A 19,278-nucleotide genomic window follows, 5' to 3' on the forward strand; every position below is an offset into this window, starting at 1 on the left:
TATAGAAGATTCAGTGGGGAAAAGCGAAATCAAAGATGCATAATTATCCGTTCCTTTTGTCCAATGACATCATGTCCTGTCAAAGTGAAACAAAATCTTTCAACATAACAAATGGAGTTAACGCTCAGCAACCTGGGACCATACTTTAGTTACCTACTGCCTCCAATAACAGATTCAGTCAGGGAAATAACACTGACGGACAATTTGAGTATCTGTGTGTGGGTGTTCAGGGGCCACGGATCACATGGATCACTTGCAACACATTCATAAACTTTTTTTATTAATGTGAAAAAAACACTTTTCAATTTCGACCAGGAAATCTCAGTTAAACAAGAAACGAGACTGAAGCCAATCAACTCCTTATGAGGCTGCACGTGCAGGGATTTTACTGTGAAAACATGCTCAAATGACACACTTAAACATTTGCAGAAGCATGCACACAGATACACTGTGTGCTTGCATGTTCTCTTGCAAAACTGAACACGTACACAATCATAGATCACATCCCCCATGCTAGCTGCAGACAGCAGTTACTTAAAGAAAAGATTCATAATGAAAAGCGGTTTAAGAGAAAAAAAATGCCAAAAATAAAAAAGAATTCACAACAGCAGTCAGCTCAAGGTGTTTGATTTTTGTAAGGTTCAGACCTTGCAATATTAAAGTGAAACCCCCAACAATCAAACCTATAAGGAAAAACTTGGTGGGGTGCAATGAACACGAAAAGACTGCTGGCACAAGCAGGAAAATAATAGAGAAAATGAGAGCACAGAGAGACCACAAACAGGACATGACCCAAACTGGGAGCTGGTTCAAGAGGAGAGGGGCCTGTTAGCTACAGCGAATGCCTCCCATTCTACTTCTGGAAACTAGAATTTACAAGCAAGCCTGCTTATGAGAGGGAAGTGCTCTACTGGGATAAGATTATACTCTGAAGTTGACAGGATGGGCCCGGTCATCAGTTGAGCTCTGGTCTCAATAGGGAGCCAATGAAAAAATGATATTTCTGTCTAGTTGTGTGTCTGTTCAGTTTACCAGAATGGCTGCTGCTCCTTGCAAGCTTGCCCTGATGGTAAATTCTCCACAAAAAATAGTGCATAAGATTGCCCCTTTTTATATACGTACAGCAGCGCAGACACTGCTTTGTGAATCCGACACAGAGAAAAAGACTGCATTTGTTACTTGTGCTCACACAGATGAATTTGTCTCATGTCTCAGCACATCTCTGATATGCAACAAAATTCGCTCTCTGCCATTCAGTAATGAGAGGGTTGACAGGGAACAAAGCTAGCTGAAAATAATGTGGGGACGTGTCACCTTGAATGATCTTCATGAAACTAGCAGTTAAAGGTTGTTCAAGTCTCAGTATGGATGCCAACAAACAAGATTCAGTAAAAAAGCCCCAGAGAGTTTGAATCTTTGAGTGACAGCCTGGTTATTTATTAGGTGACCAGCGCTTATCCATAGATTTAGGTACTGAGCCCTTCCTCTCAGCCCTCTAAATGAGCAAGGATCTGCTTACACTTTGATCTACAATACACAACCATAATTAAATGTAGGTTCTGGGCTGGGAGGCCACATGCAGTCAAGAGTAAATACTACTAGAAAAAAGACAAAAAGCTAAAAACATAAAAAAAAAAGGGGGAAGTATATCCATTTTGAGGTTATTTTGATTAAATTTTAAGATGCCCAAATACATTTTTCCCTTTGTTTCTTTTCTCTCATCCCTATCTGGCACCAGATCACAGAGTTCTAAAAATGGGGTCTTCTTCGTGGGTTGTGTGTTTGTGTGTGTCGAGCTCTGCTCAGTTTTATTCCCGATCACTTCTCCGCACCATCAGATAGGGTTCAGAATACAGCCACATGTGCCGACCCTGTTTCAAATCTTTGGGTCTTAATACCCCTGAAAAGCATCCCTGACTTCATGCTCTTCTGAGCAGCAGTGGGAGTGCATGATCTGTCTTGTGTCGTACTTCTCCCTTGAGTCTTTGTGAGGATGGTTTATCTGGTTCCAGCAGAGCAGGTTCTAATAGAGAGGAAGCTGAGGGCCAAACACACTCAAGCTTTAAAAGGCTGAGGCCATGTGGAAATGGCCTATATAACCACAGGAGGCTCTTAGGATCTGCCGGGCCTCGCCAGTAAATGACAGAACAGTGAGTTAGATTGAGGACAGCCCGTCTACTCTTAAGACCAACTTAGAAGTGCAGCAGACAGTATATTACTCACCAATAATCATTCATAGACACAGCTTTACGTTTCAATCATGAACTGACAGATTATAGGAACGAGAGATCGGCCTTGTCCAAAAGAGGGATTCAAAATTTTAGCACTCATGACAAAACAAAGCAAAAATACATTGCTACTGTTTACCCTCAGTATTTAAAAATGGAGATAAGATGTTAGAAAACTGAACTGCTCCATTGTATGAATGGGTTAGCTGTCTGAATCACATATGAATCTGAATCTTTACACATATGCAGCACAGCAGTCATGCAACAGAGTACTTGCAAGAACTACAAGCAATTACTGTCACCTTCACCTAACTCGACCCAGGCAATGAAATACGTGTGATATCAGTCCTGCGGCGCTGTACAAATCCGCTCTTAGGCTTATTGTTTTCATATCACTGTAGGGAAGAGAAACTTGGATGCCCTAACTCTGTACAGACCTTAGCAGAGCACAGACTTTGGAGGTCAAGATCACCCCTCTGTAGAGAGACCCACAACATGTGAAGGCCGCACGCGCACACACTTGCACATTTAAACACATACGTACCGACAGATTTTTCCCTCTATTTTTCTACACACAATAATAAAGCCACGACACACAGGAAATCACCCAGAGATAGAGGAGAGGAAATTAGAAACACCCTCTCAGCATCCCCAATGAAAACATTTGCAACTCTGGAGCAGAAAAATCTCAGTGGAAGGATCGGCAGCAAACGGAAAACACATCCCTTTGTTTTAAAAACCTGATACCTCTCCAAATGTAATCTTCCTGTGCCTGCACCAGACGGGACACTGTGTTTCCTAAGTGGCCGGTCAGATGAACAGAAGGTCCTCAGAGCACAGAGCCCACTACCCCACCCACCCACTCTTAACCTTCTGCTCCCCTTCCTTCTTCACATCTTCCTGCATTTTCTGTTTGCTATAAACCAAAACAAACAAACAAATCAAAACCCCAAAACAATAGTCAATAAGTGGGTGTTATAATACAAACTGTATCGTTAACATTTTAACATGATTAATGTGTGTACCTGAAGATTCCACTACGCAGATGTATCTTGCGGTACATGGATAGAGATAGAAGTTTTGGTTGTAAACCTCAGAGAGCAGATTTATTTCCTGATCTTCTTGAGAAAAACATTTAAGCATGATTCCTTTTGACACCAGATAGGCTGTGTCTCACCCACATGCCACCACAAGCAATAAGATCGTGGGCTGGCACCGCACAACGGGCTAGGCAGCCAGCCATCTATGTGGCCCTGCATTCCTCTCTTCACACTGCTTACAGAAGCTGACAAGCTCTGGAGGTCTCCCTGGCCGAGGTGGAAATCTGCAAAAATAAACGCTTTAGGTGACATGAAGGCTTTGTTTGTTTCTGCTAGCCCAGCTGTTTGTGTTAGCGCGGTGGGTTAATTGCGACTTTGATCGCTGCGTTTATTGATCCAACAGTGGCCTTAGGAGCGCGGCTGGCCTGGCTCGCCTCACCTACTCCCACCCATAATCTCAAACAATCACCCCTCCACCACCTCAGCATGGTGAGCCAGTACAGATGGGGCTGAACATGGTTCTCCATTGGCAGAATGCTAGCAGTTTGCATGGAGCTACAAACAGTCCATCTACCTGCAGAAAGCATCTGTTGCCAGATGGAGGCAGTGTCCAAAGTATGTGGTAGAACCGGCCTGCATGTACTGCATGGACCCAGTAGGTTAAAAACCATTTTCTGCAGTGAAATACCGACACAAAAGGACAACTGTGGCACCTCCAAAAAAGCATAAGTGGGACCCTGTCAAATTAAGTCTGAATACATCGCTGATGTTTGGCTGAGCAGCACCAAGGATGGGCCAGATTATTCTAGGTGAGAGAGATTGCCTAAAGGTTAGAGTATAAGTGATGCAAGATTCATGGAATAACTGACAGCTTAGAGCAAAGTCCTCAGATATAAACACGGGTTGACTAAAGTTTGGCCAAAAGCAAGCTTGGCTTGGTTTATCTATAGTGGTGATGGTGTGGCCAGACAATTTTGCCTTTGGCTAACTGAAGAGAGTCAAGGTGGCTGTGATAATGTTATGCAGTATGTAATACAGGCCAAGTTGGATCAAATGGTGACGGACTGCAGATGAAAAGAGGATTCAAGGGCTAACTGGCAGATTTTCACCACTACTGATTTATACAGTGTGACCCAGTGAAGCAGGCCAAACCGGGCTGTTCTAAACCCCAACTGATCTGATTCGACCTGTGTTTGGCACGGCTTCCTTCATTGTCCCAAGACAAAGGGTGGATGTGTGCTCCATCAATTTAACCCGATTCCCGTCCAAACTAGCTTTCCAAGACACATTCAGAAGATCAGGGCATAAACTGCACATCATTTTTCTATGACAATTTTAAAACATCCCAATTCTGTCAGCAATTGCAGCTCCTGTGGCAAATCTGTACTCGCTGTAGTGTATCAGGAGGGTTTTTTCAATCAAAATCAGTTCCAAGTCTCTAAACTGCTGAGATTCAAGAGGCTAAAAACACAGGAGAATCTCAGTAAGCGCTTTTCCAGTACAGTCCGGTGAGAGGGTCAAATATGTGAGTGCGTCTATAATGGCTCTGAGGTCATTAGTGTATTGACACAGCGGCAGATGATGGAATGGGATTCTGGCCACACATGCACATTAACACACACTCGTCAAGATGTGAACGTGTGCATACATACACCCACGCACAGTGTTCTCACTGGGTAAACAGCCAATGACATCTACTTTTGCATTGTGGGCTCTTGATTTAGATCAGGCGATACTTTCTTTTTGTATTTCTTACATATTCACTAACTACCTCACCCTGTGCCGCTTTCCGTCCTTCTCTCGTTCTTTATTCTTTTGCTGTCATCCTCAAATCGCTGAACAGTCTTGCGGAGACTTAATGTTGGAAGAGACCCCTTCTGTCCTTAGCATTAACCTCCCTCTCTGTTTGCACTCAGCCAATCAGCACTTAAACAATCAGGAACTGCAAGCAATTATAGCAGGCTATTCATTTTCATATGCTGTTCATATGCTGAAACACAGCAATTCATTTTCTATTACATCGCGGACTCTCATATGTAAAATATGTGTACCTCATTCATAATGTGTGCACGTATTATTTAAATGCTAATAAATGTGAAATATATTATTTGACATATTATCCTATTGTTTGACACCAAATACTCTAAGGAGTGTGTGGGTAGGTTTCGTGTGTGAGGTGATAACAGGTTAGTTAAATTGTTTCTTTTTTGCTTTGTTTTTTTAAGCACATCCGTTTTAAACAATCTCATTGCAAAATTATAACATTTATTTTTTGCACTCAGATTTATCATGCTAAATGTTAGTATATGGATTTAGACTTACTGTATAATAGAAGCCTGAATTATTTTTTAGTATGCCATATCTACCAAATTGCTTATGATTAAGATGAGCCAGCATCTCTCAGGATTTGTAAGATGACTGTCAAGTTTAAAAGCTAACAATTTATCTCCCCAATACTGAAAGAAACATGGTGTTTAAAGTGGCCCAAAATTAAAGCTGTAATTACAAATCACTTGGAAATTGTGGGTTCTGACAGACAGGGAGGATGAGGTGTTGAATGGAAGGATGATAGGATGAAGGGAGGGGGGCAGAGGATGAAGTAATGTGCCTGCACAAAGCACTCAATCCGGGGGTCAGATCCTGTTCATGGAAACCATCTGGCCAGCTTGATCTGAGCCACACCAAATCCAGTGCACATGATTCTCCTTTCTGTATATCTCTCACTTTCCTCCTGCCTTCAACCTCAGCTTCTTCCCATTTTTATCCAGTATTCTTCCCAGCTTCCTACACCTCCCTCTCCTTTCCACCGCTTTACCTTTTTTACCCCACTGCTTTTTTTCCTCTTTTTCTTTCTCAAAAAGTATCCTACTCATTAATGCATGGCAGCTGCAGGGAGCAGTGTTACTTCATTTTTCCATGGCAACGGTCTCTCTGTTTCAGCAGATCCCATTTCAGTTTTGGTAACAACGTGCTCTGTTGCCAGTGCTGAACACATTCATGTGTTAAATAGAAGGAATCATTTTAAAATTCCTGAAATAGAATCACCATCCTGATCACTTGCAATTATTATCAGAGCCAAAAAAGAACATGGGTGTCCTCAGGAGAATAGGGTGGAGAAGGGGAGATGGCTGGATGAAAAGTGCTACGGCTGAGCAGTGGGGGAGAAGAGTAGAAAACAAGAGGGAGAGTAAACAGAGCTCGGGAGATGTGGTAAATAGCAATGACCAGAAGCACAAGAAGAAAGAAAAGCTGTGGGTGAAAGCTCCAAGGATGAGTGCAGGAGCCACTCGTAGACATTTCACGTTGCTCCAGCCTACGTAACATTTACAACAGCGCCCAATGTCAAGTGACTATTTAAAAAAATAATAGAAAAACATATTACATTACCAAAAAACAAAGCATGCACAATTAGGATGATGTGCGCTGGACAGAACACTCTGAGTCCATCATGCATGTTGCAGTGGACACTGGCTCTGTTGCTCTAAGCGAGTGAAAGACTGAGACCTCTGTTCATCCAAGAAGTAATTAGCATAGGTAATGTGTAAACTCCATTTGTCTACGAGCCAGCAAGCTTTTCTGTTTTCAATATCAGCTGCCTGACTTTGTCACGGACAGTCTCTTTACTTTTTTGATGGTGCTTTAATTATTTATGAATAATGACTTGGATATTTTCATTGTATGTGTCATCTATTATTCCTAAACAGGTAAGACTCTTACAAACTGAGATAGCTAGGACTGCACATAATTTAAATCGAAGAGATATCACAGGTTAGAGTGTGTCAATATGAGGGCTCGGATTCAGATAAGCTGTGTTTAGGAATGTATGTTAACATAGTTTGTTGGTCCTATTAAAAAAGGCAAATATGGTGAAAAGAGTGACTTTAGAGCATAATGATTGATTAATAATGATTAATTACTGTACTGATGGCATCTCCAGACATTTTCACTTTATGCATCAATATTTTTGAATCTCATTCCTATTAAAATGAAAACACTTCCAGTCAGTCGCTGTGCATTTGTAAGATGAAAAATAATGCCACAGCAACAAAGCATCATCACCACATTTCAGACAAGTGCTATGGATTTAAAAAAAAAGAGAGTGGTTTACACTATCACTAGCTATCACATCTTTATGTTCTGTTTAAACAGTCTTAAGTGGTCTCAGAAGCTAAGGAATAATAAATACTTTGGTAACTTTGTATCCCCCAGTCTCATTAACCCAACCTTTTTTCTGTCCTTCCTGCTCCTCTCTCTTCTGTAAAAGTCAGAAAGAAAGCCCTGCATGTTAAATTGGGCACATGTGCAGCAGAAGTGTGAGCCATTAGGTATTCTGTTTACACCACACTAAAATAAATGGAGTGGTTCAAGTTTGGGGATATCCAAGACCTGGGGTACCAGCTGTTGGGGTTTTCGGTTTGGTTCGCTTCCACTCCCATGTCAACAGGACAGAGTGTTTCCTAATTACTGCTGCAGTATGTGGTGTGGTCCCAGTCACACAGCCGAAGGGGACAGAGGAAAGTGGAGGCAATGACGGGCTCAGCAAACTATTAGTGGGTTGAGTTAACTCTTGTGAAAGTACTGTAAACAGCTCAATGTACTGACATGGGACGCCGGTTCTGGAGAATTATTTCAATTCACATGCTCTCTTTCTGTCTGAATGACATCAGATTGTGTGGTCCAAGCAATAGGAATTAAAATAATTTGAGAAGGGTTGTTTCATTTATGCCTCAATAGTTATTGTTTACATGCTCATAGAAACTCACCTTAAAGCCCTACTCAATTTAAGGAATGATTCAGCTGTGACTAAACCCTGAAACTAAATAGCCACATTGCCCACAATGAATAAGCCCACTGACAGAAAACCCTGCTGCACCTGTGATGACTTACATGCACTCACAACAGTATAACTATTACTACACGCAAAAATTGAATCTTGTTCATTTATGATGCCCGTTGTGACATATGACATATGCTTGCTGACAGTTAAATGTAACCATAACTTTGAGAGCTAGTAAGAGGAAACACTAATCTTTTAACAGTAATGTAGCTGCAATACTTGAAATTAGTTATTGTTGTTTTCTGTGGTTGGCTTAATACCCCAATAATTGATGAACAAACAAAAAGAAAACACAAGATTAAAACTTTGGACACATGTGGCCAGCATTTTCGGAGTAATACTCGCACACTGTAGTTAATCTGCCAAAACTGAGCCTAACACATTACTGAACTGAAAGATATCCATATGTACCATGCAGTAATGTACCCCGCATGATTACTATGCACAGGGAAGCCCATATGTGCACACACCATGATGTCCAGCTCTTGCATCAAGAGGAGGCCTGCTAGAGAGTTGTCAGCACTTCCTGATGTGCTTCAGATGGGGCTGGTTGTGATGTGGTCTCTACTAACTAGTCCAGTCAAGATGCAGCGAACAGACAATCGATGAGAGCATTTAACTTCCCAGTTAGACACTTAGACAGACAGGAACATCCAAGACAGCCAGCAGGCCAAACGGAAACTCGGCTTGCCACAATGGGACATGAGACACTGTATATGCATCTGTATGTAAAAGAGGGTAATCAGTTAACAACTAACAGAAGTCCCTGGATGCCATATGGCTTCACAACAGAACAGAGAGCACAAAGCTGGGCTGGGATGAGCTAAATTTTAATATATTATACCATAGAAATAGGAGAGAAATAGGTGGTCAGGGAAAAGCATTGCTGGTCCCAGAAGGCGTACAAACTTTTATCCGGGTACGCGTTCGTACGCTTGATCCTTTGGAATGTGAAGACCAAACGTAACACTGAGTGACTAAAAAACTGTAAATAATCTTAATGGACAAGATCAATGAACTTTCATCCAAGCTCAGTGGAGTAGTAGAAATGTCTTATATACCTGTTCCAGTACATAAAGACAGTTTGGTACCTGCAGAGTGAGCCGTTTAACAGCATCCCAGGCGTGGGCGATGAGCTCCTTCATTTGTTCCTCTGAGGTCGTCCATGACTCCGCAGCTGTGGTGTCAGGCATCACCCTCATTGGGATGGACAGTGGACGTGATTCTGGGAAAGAAAAAAGTGATAGGCATGACATTGTAATGAAGCTTTTAAACAATCAGCGCCATCATTTCTCATAGTGTGTACTTGTACTGCTGATAGACTTGCTGAAACATTTAGCTGACTCCTGAAGGAACCGCTACCACAGAAGTGAAGCGGCACCTTGTAAAGTCTTAAATAAAAACTGGGTTTTATTTATTAACATGAGAAAATTTTGCCCTGCATTTATCCTTTTATTTCACTCTCTTCATAATTCACTGTTATTTTCATTTACTGTAAAGTATCATGTTATATGATGTTTAACTGACACTTCATTGAGATGATGTAATGTTGGCACTCAGGTTTCTTGTCTCCTACAGCAGGAGAGGGAACTATGAAACTGAGAGAATACGCACGCACGTACACACACACGGGGACACACACACACCCACACACACACGAGAACACACGCACACAAACTTCTAGACATGACATGTTCTGGTGTGCCTGCTGTGGTCCAGACGAGGGCTGATTGTCTGTGCTGACACTCATGGCAACAGTCAAGCACAAAAATCACACAGTAATAAGCATATTCAATTATCCATTCTACTAACTATATGAACTAAAGCACACCTTCACTGTAAGAGAACCAGTTATCGATAAGAAGACGACAGGAAGATTGAGACAGAGTGTGAGAAATATACATAGATACGGTGAACGAGACAAAGGCATGAGGGCATTCTAGCAGGTTAACCCGAGGTCTGTGGATGTTAAAGCCATCAGGGCGTCAGAGGTTAGGGAAGGGGGGGGTGGGGGGTCTCTCTAAAGACACATTAAGACATATTCCATGATTTAAAGGTCTGCCTTGCTCAGCAGCCCTATCCCACAGTTTTCAAGAAACAGCAGTGATGTCACAGCTGTACAGTGTGCCCTCAGACATCATGTTCCCAGATATCTCCAAATGCGTTGGCATGGCAATAACAGCATGTTGGTGGGGAAAATGACAAAAAAAAGGTGGTTAACTAACCATTGACCCACATACCTTGATCCACTTTTGTTGTTCAAGTTATGTGTGCATATCACTGGGAGACTTGGGCCACAGGTATATGGATGCTGTGTGTGTGTGTGTGTGTGTGTGTGTGTGTGTGTGTGTGTGTGTGTGTGTGTGTGTGTGTGTGTGTGTGTGTGTGTGTGTGTGTGTGTGCTCGAGCACATGTGCACAAGTGGAAGAAAACAAAACTGATAATGGGTCTGGACTCTTGAACAGTATTTTCTCACACTCAGGCTGCCTCTGGCACTTGGGGACTATGAAATGGTCCCCAATCAGTGTTGCACTTGACATTATTTTTACATTTGGCAATTTCCAGTCTACCTTCCTCACTCTTATTCGTCAGTTTTTTTTCTATCCTTGTAATGCTTCCAGTGTTGTCCTACTAGATGCCCACAAAGTGAAAGATGGCAAAAATTGACTTTGACAGGTCAGATTGTGTTTCATGGGCTGACTTTTCATTGAGTAATATGAATAGAGTGCTGCATAAACTGCTGTGATATCATTGAGTTGTCAATAGAGTTTTATTGTGAAGGGCTGTGCATACGTTGGAGTTTTCCTGTTACATGGCATTAGAAAAGTATCTCATACTTTGCAGGGGATCGATGTAGACAAGACAGGGGTGTGTAGCTACCACTGTAAGTCATGCAGCTGTCTAGACTAAGGAGACATTACCCTAAGAAATGGGCTTTCCCTGTGTATGTACATGTATGTGTGCAAGTTTCTTCCAATTTTGGTTAGTGCCCTGGTTATCTCACGGTATACATCCTATACTATCTAAACAACATTTTACCACATTAGAAAATACAATAAAAGCATATACCACAAACACAAGCACATTTAAACACACACAATCTTGACAAACATAAAAACCGTACACTGAAATAGAACCCATAAAGAGCTCACACCCTCACGAATCATCACTCATGAAATGTTAAAGTAAATACAGGCCACCCTTCTGAGCTCCAAAAACAGAAACTCATACACAGTTGTACCATCTCCTTCCAATTTACAAAAATAAGAGAAAGTTACTTGAGGGTGGAGCGGACCTTGCATGACAAGAAACTGAGGACTAGCTAACTGTAAGCATGTCTGCAGAGGAGCTTATGAGACAATGAAAATGCAAGATAAACCTGCATAATTAATTCCATAATGCACGCACACGCACACACACACACACACACACACGCACACGCACACGCACAATGTATGTCACTACAGATTCCAAAAATCTGTGAATAAAGGCAGCCATGAGCATCATCTGGACTCTTCTGACCTAAATCAATAATACTCAAAAATATTATTCTGAGTCATTGTTCTCAACAAGCCCATCATTTCTTAAAATTATTCCTTTTTTGGCAAAGAGACTGTCCTAATCCTTGCTAACTTTGCCGTGAGAAAGCCCGATGAATGAGTGGATTTCTGATCATCTATTTTTGAAAGCCTTTTTTTTTTTTGTCGTTTTTACTTTGGGGGTAGGCCAGACTGTGAATGTTCTTCCCCAGAGTGAGTCTGTTAGCCCAATCAGAAAGTGTGCTGAAGTGCAGCATAGGCAGTAACAATGGATGAAGCCTTGTGCTTGGTTTTAAATACCATTCCAGGTCTCTGTTTGTTAATCCTAGGGTCATTATTTGGAATGAAACTGCCATATCTTGTTATAGTGACTTGGCGCCTGCCATTCCTGCAGGGAGGGGATTGAGAGAGAGAGAGAGAAAGAGAGAGAGAGAGAGAGCGGCAAGCCTAAATTCAAATGAAGGAGAAACATGACAGGAGAGCCCAAACCTCTTAAACCTGCCCAGGCCTAACAAGTCCTAGGAGTCCCTTTAAAGTGGGGTTATTCCCCCTGCCTCGTGCCATCTCAGCCATGTCCTCATTTTCACCCTCTCTTAGGCCATTAGGCTAATATGTTATTGGCCATACTCTGGCCATACACCCTCTCTCTTACCTTCTCTCCTTTGTTTCATTCTCTCTCCAACCACTCCCTCTTGTCTCTCTCTCTCAACTGGTTTGTGGAGCTGCCAGTCCAGTCCCTTATAAACATTCTAGTGTTCTGATGGTGGTTATTCATCCTCTTTAACGGCTCCGTTAAATCTCACAGCAAATGGAAGGCGACTGTCTTTGCAGCCCACAGCTGCAGTGTCAAATGCTCGGAGAAAAAGAAAAGACCAGAACCCCGTTACAGTACTTTGACTTTAGGGCGAGAAACAAATCAGCGTTGCCTCACATCACGATGCAGGTCGCAACACTGCCACGGCACAGTAACGCAGCTGTAAAATGTGTGAGGGTGTGTGGTGTGGTGAGTGTAAATCGCACATCATTCAAACGTGCGATTCGCAGTCGCAACTGAACGCGTGTTTAAATGCACACAAAGGCACTGGCACACCCACAGTCACACAGAAACACTAACATCATATCAGTGCCAGTGAACTTTCCACTACACATTTAACAGACTTCACAACAACAAAGGCGCAAAGCATCCATATCTTTCCCGGGTGGTTGAGTAACTCAACCATAAAAACAGCCTCATTGCGGGATCCCGGCATTTCCTCATGCCGCCTGCTATCTTTCTGGTATGTTCCCTATTACAAATGGTTTACAGTGAGTTGAAGTGTTGTATATTCTGCTACAGCTGCGTGCAGAGGCAGCAATAGGGCTCTTTAATAAACCTGCCTGCCTATTTGTTTTGGATGCAAGTCAGTGTTTATTTAAATATTTACGTGACTCCATTCGTTACAGCATTATTGAAAAAGCGCTGCTGTGGCCAGGCTCACTTGAAGGGGTGAGGAATGTGTAAGTGGTGGCAAGAAGACACAAAAAAATCACCCTTTTATTTCTACACATACTCCTCTAACACTACAAACTGCATGGTTGCGCTTTCTTCCAGATGTGCTTTAAGAAGACCTCTAACAGGAGGAAAGCTCAGTCAGACTCTGATGCCTCTGGCAACATGTAAAGCAAGAAGAGAATAACAAATTTCGCCACATAAGTGATAATGACACAGTAATGCAAACCAATTTTCACTTTATTCGGTAAAAAGAGCTGAAGACTTGTGCCAGACCGACCATGATAAAAGCACATAAAGAATTGCAACAGCACATGTTCTCTCGGTGACATCAGGAACCCTTGAAACATCTCATGTAAAAAGCAAAACAACCCATCTCAGCTCAGTGCCCAACCTCCTACCATTCCTCTCTCATCCTCTGTCACTAAACCCCCTCTAGCCCCTCAACTAATCCACACTACATCTAATGAAACACAGCTCAACCCCAACTTCCCTCTTCGCTCCTCTCACTTCAACCTCAGGTCCCACGGCCAACATCCACAGTGCATAATACCCTTATCATTCATGAAAGCAGCAAAGGGATACATAAGGACACATATATTCCCCACAGACCATTCTGTCTGTCATGGAAGCTGGGGAGAGGCTTGTATGGGCTCATCAGTGTGTGGAGGCAAAAGACGTTCCAGAGTCCCCTCAAGACTTCGACCATTCTTCTAAGAGAGGTGGGGGTTTCTATCTCATTATTCCTCCTCCTTCTTGTTTTCTTTCCCCACTCCAACCATCATTACCTTGATAAATTATTGACTTTACGAGAAAAATTAAACTATATAAATAACTCCACAATGAAAATATTATCCCCTTCTGAAAAGCAAACAGCAGCCAATAAAAACCCGCCTGACTTCCATCAGGCTACTTGGGCTTGGATTATAGTAATGTATGACTGCGTAGTTCTGCCTGAAGTCTTCGCATCAGTTTCCTCTCGCTCTTATAGATTTGTGTATGCATGTATATATTAGTTTCTCTCTAAAATATATTCATATACGTCTTTCCATAATATATATTTCTAAGCCATGTGTCTTTACAAAGTTCCAAACCTCCCTTTTTGTCGATGCTCTACGGTTGAGATCACAGAAAAGCCATCAGTGCTAGAATGTTTTTGTGAGCAGCACAACCCTGACCATAACCTGATATTTGTCCTACCTTGCAGATTAACAGCAAGTGCAAATGTTTCCATTTTGTCTCTTTTTTTGTCCTTCCAGTAAACAAGAAAATTACATTTAATCCCATCATGCAGACCACAAGCAGACAGGAACAAAGACAACAGTTCTCATTCCAACCTTTAGGAAGCACAGCCAGATAGGAAAGGTTTCTCAGCAAATGAAGTATGTTCTCAGAGTGCCAACAGCTAATTTTAGGATTGAAGCAAAAAAAAAAAAAAAAAAAAGCCGGTGAGATCATTACTCTGGTAGATGTTAGAGAACAATAAGAAGCTCGGGACTTGGGAGGCTCATGATCAGAAACACGGTGCTGCTGCCAACAAGAACATTCATTAGGGACAAATAAAGAAAATACTTAGAGGCTAGTTTTATGTGAACCAATTTGTGGTGTAATTGTGCGGGCAGACAGAAATCGACCTCAAACTGTGGAGAAATGACTTGTTTTCAAAATCGTCTTTCCACGGCCTTTCTTGTCGGCTAATCGCACAAAAACAACTGTTAACACTTCTGTGATGATGTTACTAAGCAACATTCAAACAAACCTGTGATGTGAATTGACCAGAATATTTTGTTGGGCCATATAATGTAACCAGTAACAAAATGAAACAAAAAAAAAAAAAAAACGTGCTGACTGACAGAAAAGCCAACCATATAACTGTAAAAAACAAAACAACAACAACAAACAAACACCCATTCATAAAGTTAAACTAGTTTAAAGTTTCATCGTATAAAGAGATTTTGAGACGATGTGATTTTCTTTCACCGAGACGCAGGCTTTAAATCCAAGTCTCTGTCATCCACCAGAAGTGGCTTCAGTCCAACTGAGCCTGAACTGGTTGTGAAAGTCAGCGGTGTCTTATAACACGTGCCCTGTATATTTAACATGTGTAATGACCAAAACCAGAGAGGAAGAGAGAACGGTTGAAATATTGTGTTGCCAGATAGAGCTGAGTGCCTATGGGTTATGAGTTTCAAGCCGGGCAGCCCCGGTCCCAGTATGATATCACCTTGCCCTTAGTGCTTCGGGGGAAATGATCTGCAGAGAACTGGTTCTGTGTGTCTCTGTACATTTGCCTACACATTAACAGGCACCTTCCAAAAGCCGGCAGGAAAGTCCCCCTTGATTACTATGAAACTGTAGCTAGGCTCAGTGTGGTAACAAAACAACATAACACTCTCTTTAAATCATAAAAGTGCCAGGCATGCATTCAAATAACCAATTGGAAGCAGGGACATCTAGCTAGTACAATTGTTCTGAGGAGGCTTTGAACTGCTAAAAGCTCTAAAAATGATTTTCTTTTAGTGGATTATGATTTATTCTTTTTAATTCCCTAAGGTGATTTTGTGGGAAAATCAATAGCTCCAGTGGAAAACTATGATAATCAATAGGCACAGACATAGACTCCACTTGCCAATTTATGATCAGGCGGAACAAAACAAGGCTCCATCTCAGTATTCCATATATCCAGCACTCTGGGTCATTTAATCCTGTGATAATATTTCAATCTAGCACACTTTTGACATGCAAGCTATTAGCTTATATCTTCAGAATGACCACTTGAACGCAAGGTTAGCACACACACCGTGGGCTTTCTAAGGTCTCAGAGAGGCAGCCCAGCAGGGGTCGGGAAGCACAATTTCACAGAAAATCTTCTTTGCATTACATTTGCAGCTTCTACAGATGCTTTCTGGAAACGAATCATCTTGTTTTTCCCACTGTGTTTCAATAAGGTGTAAAACAGCAGCGTCGAGGCACCTGGAGCTCAAGACTCGAGGGAAACCTGAAAGAAGTACCCAGGATTTAGCAGTACACATAAGATTCAAACACTCCCGCTCGGAAAAAAACCTCACCCATCTTTCCTCTGTTTACCTAAACAAATGACCCTGAGTCCCCTGAGAAAATATATGCCAGCAACTAAATTGGACCTTGTCACATAGACATTTACTTGGAATCAGGTTGAAACAAGGACATCTGAACAATCAAGTAAAATGCCAAATGATAATTTAGCAAAAAGATGGAATTAAATGTCTGTCTGTTGTTTAAAAAAAAAAAAAAAAAAAAAAAAGGGCGGGGGGATAACTTGGACCATTTCAATTCATTTCTTCTAAACGCTATTTCTCAGCACATTTATTAATTTGCCTGAAATCCTTGCTCTGTCGTAACTGATGAAATTAAGTTCAATCAATATCAATCAACAACAGTTATTTCTCTACAACTATATTCGAATCAGCTCTATCCTTCAGCAAATCATTATGGCTTATTGAGTCAATCCAAGCTAAACAGCTGGACTGGATGTCGTGGGGTAAACACGCAGCAATTACAAATACATTCTGAAAGAAAAAAAAATGCATCGCAACATTCAATAAGGCTGAATGGCTTTAGACATGAAATGCATCATGCTGACACGGAAAAGAAGACAGTTTTATGTCCAGCGTAAAGTCAAGTTGGTATAAACACCGCACGCAAACATGCTAAACTAATAGGACTGAAGGACTAACCATGAACAGTGATTGTTTGTTTGTTTCTTTGCCTAAAAAACAAACAAATGTGAGAGCTAGACCAGAGGGAGCTGCTTAAATATCCCGGTCCTTCTTAGTGCTCTCCATGCATGGTAAAACAATTCATAAATCATCTTTAGAGAACCAAACTCCAACCACAACATGCTAGATGTCGACAGCTCTGATGGGGAAGAAGCCCTGGTAAGAAAGCTTTACGCAGAAAAATACAAACTACGGTTCATTTAGTTCAGCTGTGTACAGTTACAGGGTTAACGCACGTCAGTTCTATTTTGGGGTGGATTTTAACTAATGTCCCAACAAACAGGACTTTCCACAAGATTTCAGCATTAAAAAAACATTAGTCTAAGCAGGACTAAATATCAGTGCAGATCTGTTTACAGATCAGGTATCTGCAGCAGGTATTTACCCCATGATCATCAGCCAAGGAATATTAGAAATTAACATCTCATTTATCAGCCCCCAAATGAATCCCAGGAACAACTAATCAAGAGAAACGAGGCAGAACAGTCTTAGTTTATGAACCTATGTGCATCAAGTTTCACCACAATCCAACAGGATGTCAGGAGTTCACATCTGTCTTTACGCGGCCATGACGTCCAGTCATTTTTTTTCTACATACACAGAAACAAAACTGTAAAATGTGGAAAGAAGGCATTATTGTGTAACTAGGTACAAGTGGAACTGGAGTCGTGGGATGAAATCAGCAGAGTACCTGCTGTGCTGTAAGTCTCCAGTGCTGAGCTGTGGTCTATCAAGATCTTATAACCGTAGGGAAGCGTATTATTTCACCATGATTGAAACCACAAGGGCGAAATGACTCGGCCATTTTCTTCTTCTGATTGGTTGCGGAAACAATTTGTAACTTTTCATTACATCTTCTCCTGTAACACCACAGCAATTTCCAGAAAAGATGCTATTCATTTGCTTACAAGCTCCACTCCAGCGTGGAGAACTGGAGCGGGGGCACCGAGGGGTACATTTTAATAAAATGCAGTATGAGCACCTGGTTACTAATGTCTTGTTTTCACTTCACAAGAGAAATATTTGGATAGGAAAGAGCATGAGTCTAAAAAGTATATGTTTGAATAACTAATGGAGCCCAACAATTAGATGCCATATACAAATGTTGTGTGTCTAACAGTAAACACACCCACATGCAGAATTTGTGGCCAGATTTCCAATCCACTTAACATTTCATAACAACCAAAATACTACGTGTGAAAGCATCAGCGTTTGAGTGTTGTCAGTTCTAAAATCTGGTCTTTTATCGACTATTTTCAAAAACCTGATGGTGGACGGGATGTCAAAAACAAGACAGAAAAGATGAACAAAGGAAAAACAATTACAAAAAAGAGAAAAAAACAGAAATAAAGTCACCCGGTGAAAAATAACTTCACAGACAGAAAAACAAAAACTTAGATAGAAAGAGAGAGGACCAGTCAAAGAGACAGAAAACACACTGACGGACAGTTTACTCCAGTCAGCGAGTGTTGCTGACAAACTACAGTCTGATGTTACTTAGTATGGAGTGTTGGAGCCAAGCTGATTATTTACTGACAATCCTCTAATGAGACAATATACTTTTGGAATGTGAGTAAGCAAAGATGCTTCTTTATGGAAAAGCCATTAGTCTAGTTTGCAAAAAACATGGACCAGAGGGGAAATCGGGAGGAAACGGCGGCATGACCTTTCAGCTGTGAGCTCTTTAAACAAGCTAGGAGACAACCCTCATGGCCTTTGTTTAAACTCTGAAATGTCAAAGGAGCATTTTTTTCTATCTAAACACTTGACATGGGAGAAAGTTATACACATCCAAAGCTTTTTGCAGCTACAGAGATGACTTCACCCAAAACAGAGACTTATCACTCCTGCTGGGAAAACGTTTCCCAGGGACTTAAAAAAAGAAAGAAAGAAAGAAAGAAAGAAAGAAAAACATTGAACGACTTGCTTATTTCCCCTGACTCATCACTGTGATGCTTTAGTAGAAAATGTTGCAGTGTTTAAAGGAGCCTAAACACAGTGAGAGTCAACAAAGTACAGACTATAAAGAGTTTTTCATATTAATTAGGACGGACGGGCGGACAGATAGATATTAGGGGTGCAACAATACTCATATCGATATTGAACCGTTCGATACAGTGCTTTCGGTTCGGTACGCATATGTATCGAACAATACAAATTTTTTTATTTCTTTTATCAACTTTTCTTCTGACGATGCTGTCTGTGTTGAGCGATCAGTGGATCTGCGTTCGACTGATCCGCCTAGGCTGCACTGTCGAGTGCAGATCCACTGAACGCAGCGCAAGCTAGCAAGACAGAAGCTAAGCTCGTTGCAACATGGCAACTGCCTCAACGCTACCCGAAATTGAACCTCCCCCACCCTCATTCAGATCTGGCGTTTGGAACTG

At 41.5% G+C, this 19,278-nt stretch overlaps 1 protein-coding gene across 5 annotated transcripts in view; it reads right to left on the reverse strand.

Annotated features, from left to right (window-relative positions):
• LOC120722020 (vacuolar protein sorting-associated protein 13B-like) overlaps positions 1–19,278 on the reverse strand; it is a 296,860-nt gene that overhangs the window by 151,592 nt on the left and 125,990 nt on the right. For all 5 annotated transcript variants that reach the window (XR_005693317.1, XM_040012723.1, XM_040012725.1 and 2 more), the window contains one exon: positions 9,197–9,330. Coding sequence is in view for 4 of the 5 variants with exons in the window: in XM_040012723.1 (XP_039868657.1) it covers positions 9,197–9,330 (134 nt within the window). In the remaining variant the exon portion in view is untranslated. The remainder of the gene's footprint in view (positions 1–9,196; positions 9,331–19,278) is intronic.

Source organism: Simochromis diagramma, unplaced genomic scaffold (assembly GCF_900408965.1).
Source record: "Simochromis diagramma unplaced genomic scaffold, fSimDia1.1 OVJJ01000618.1, whole genome shotgun sequence".
Taxonomy (NCBI): Eukaryota; Metazoa; Chordata; class Actinopteri; order Cichliformes; family Cichlidae; genus Simochromis; species Simochromis diagramma.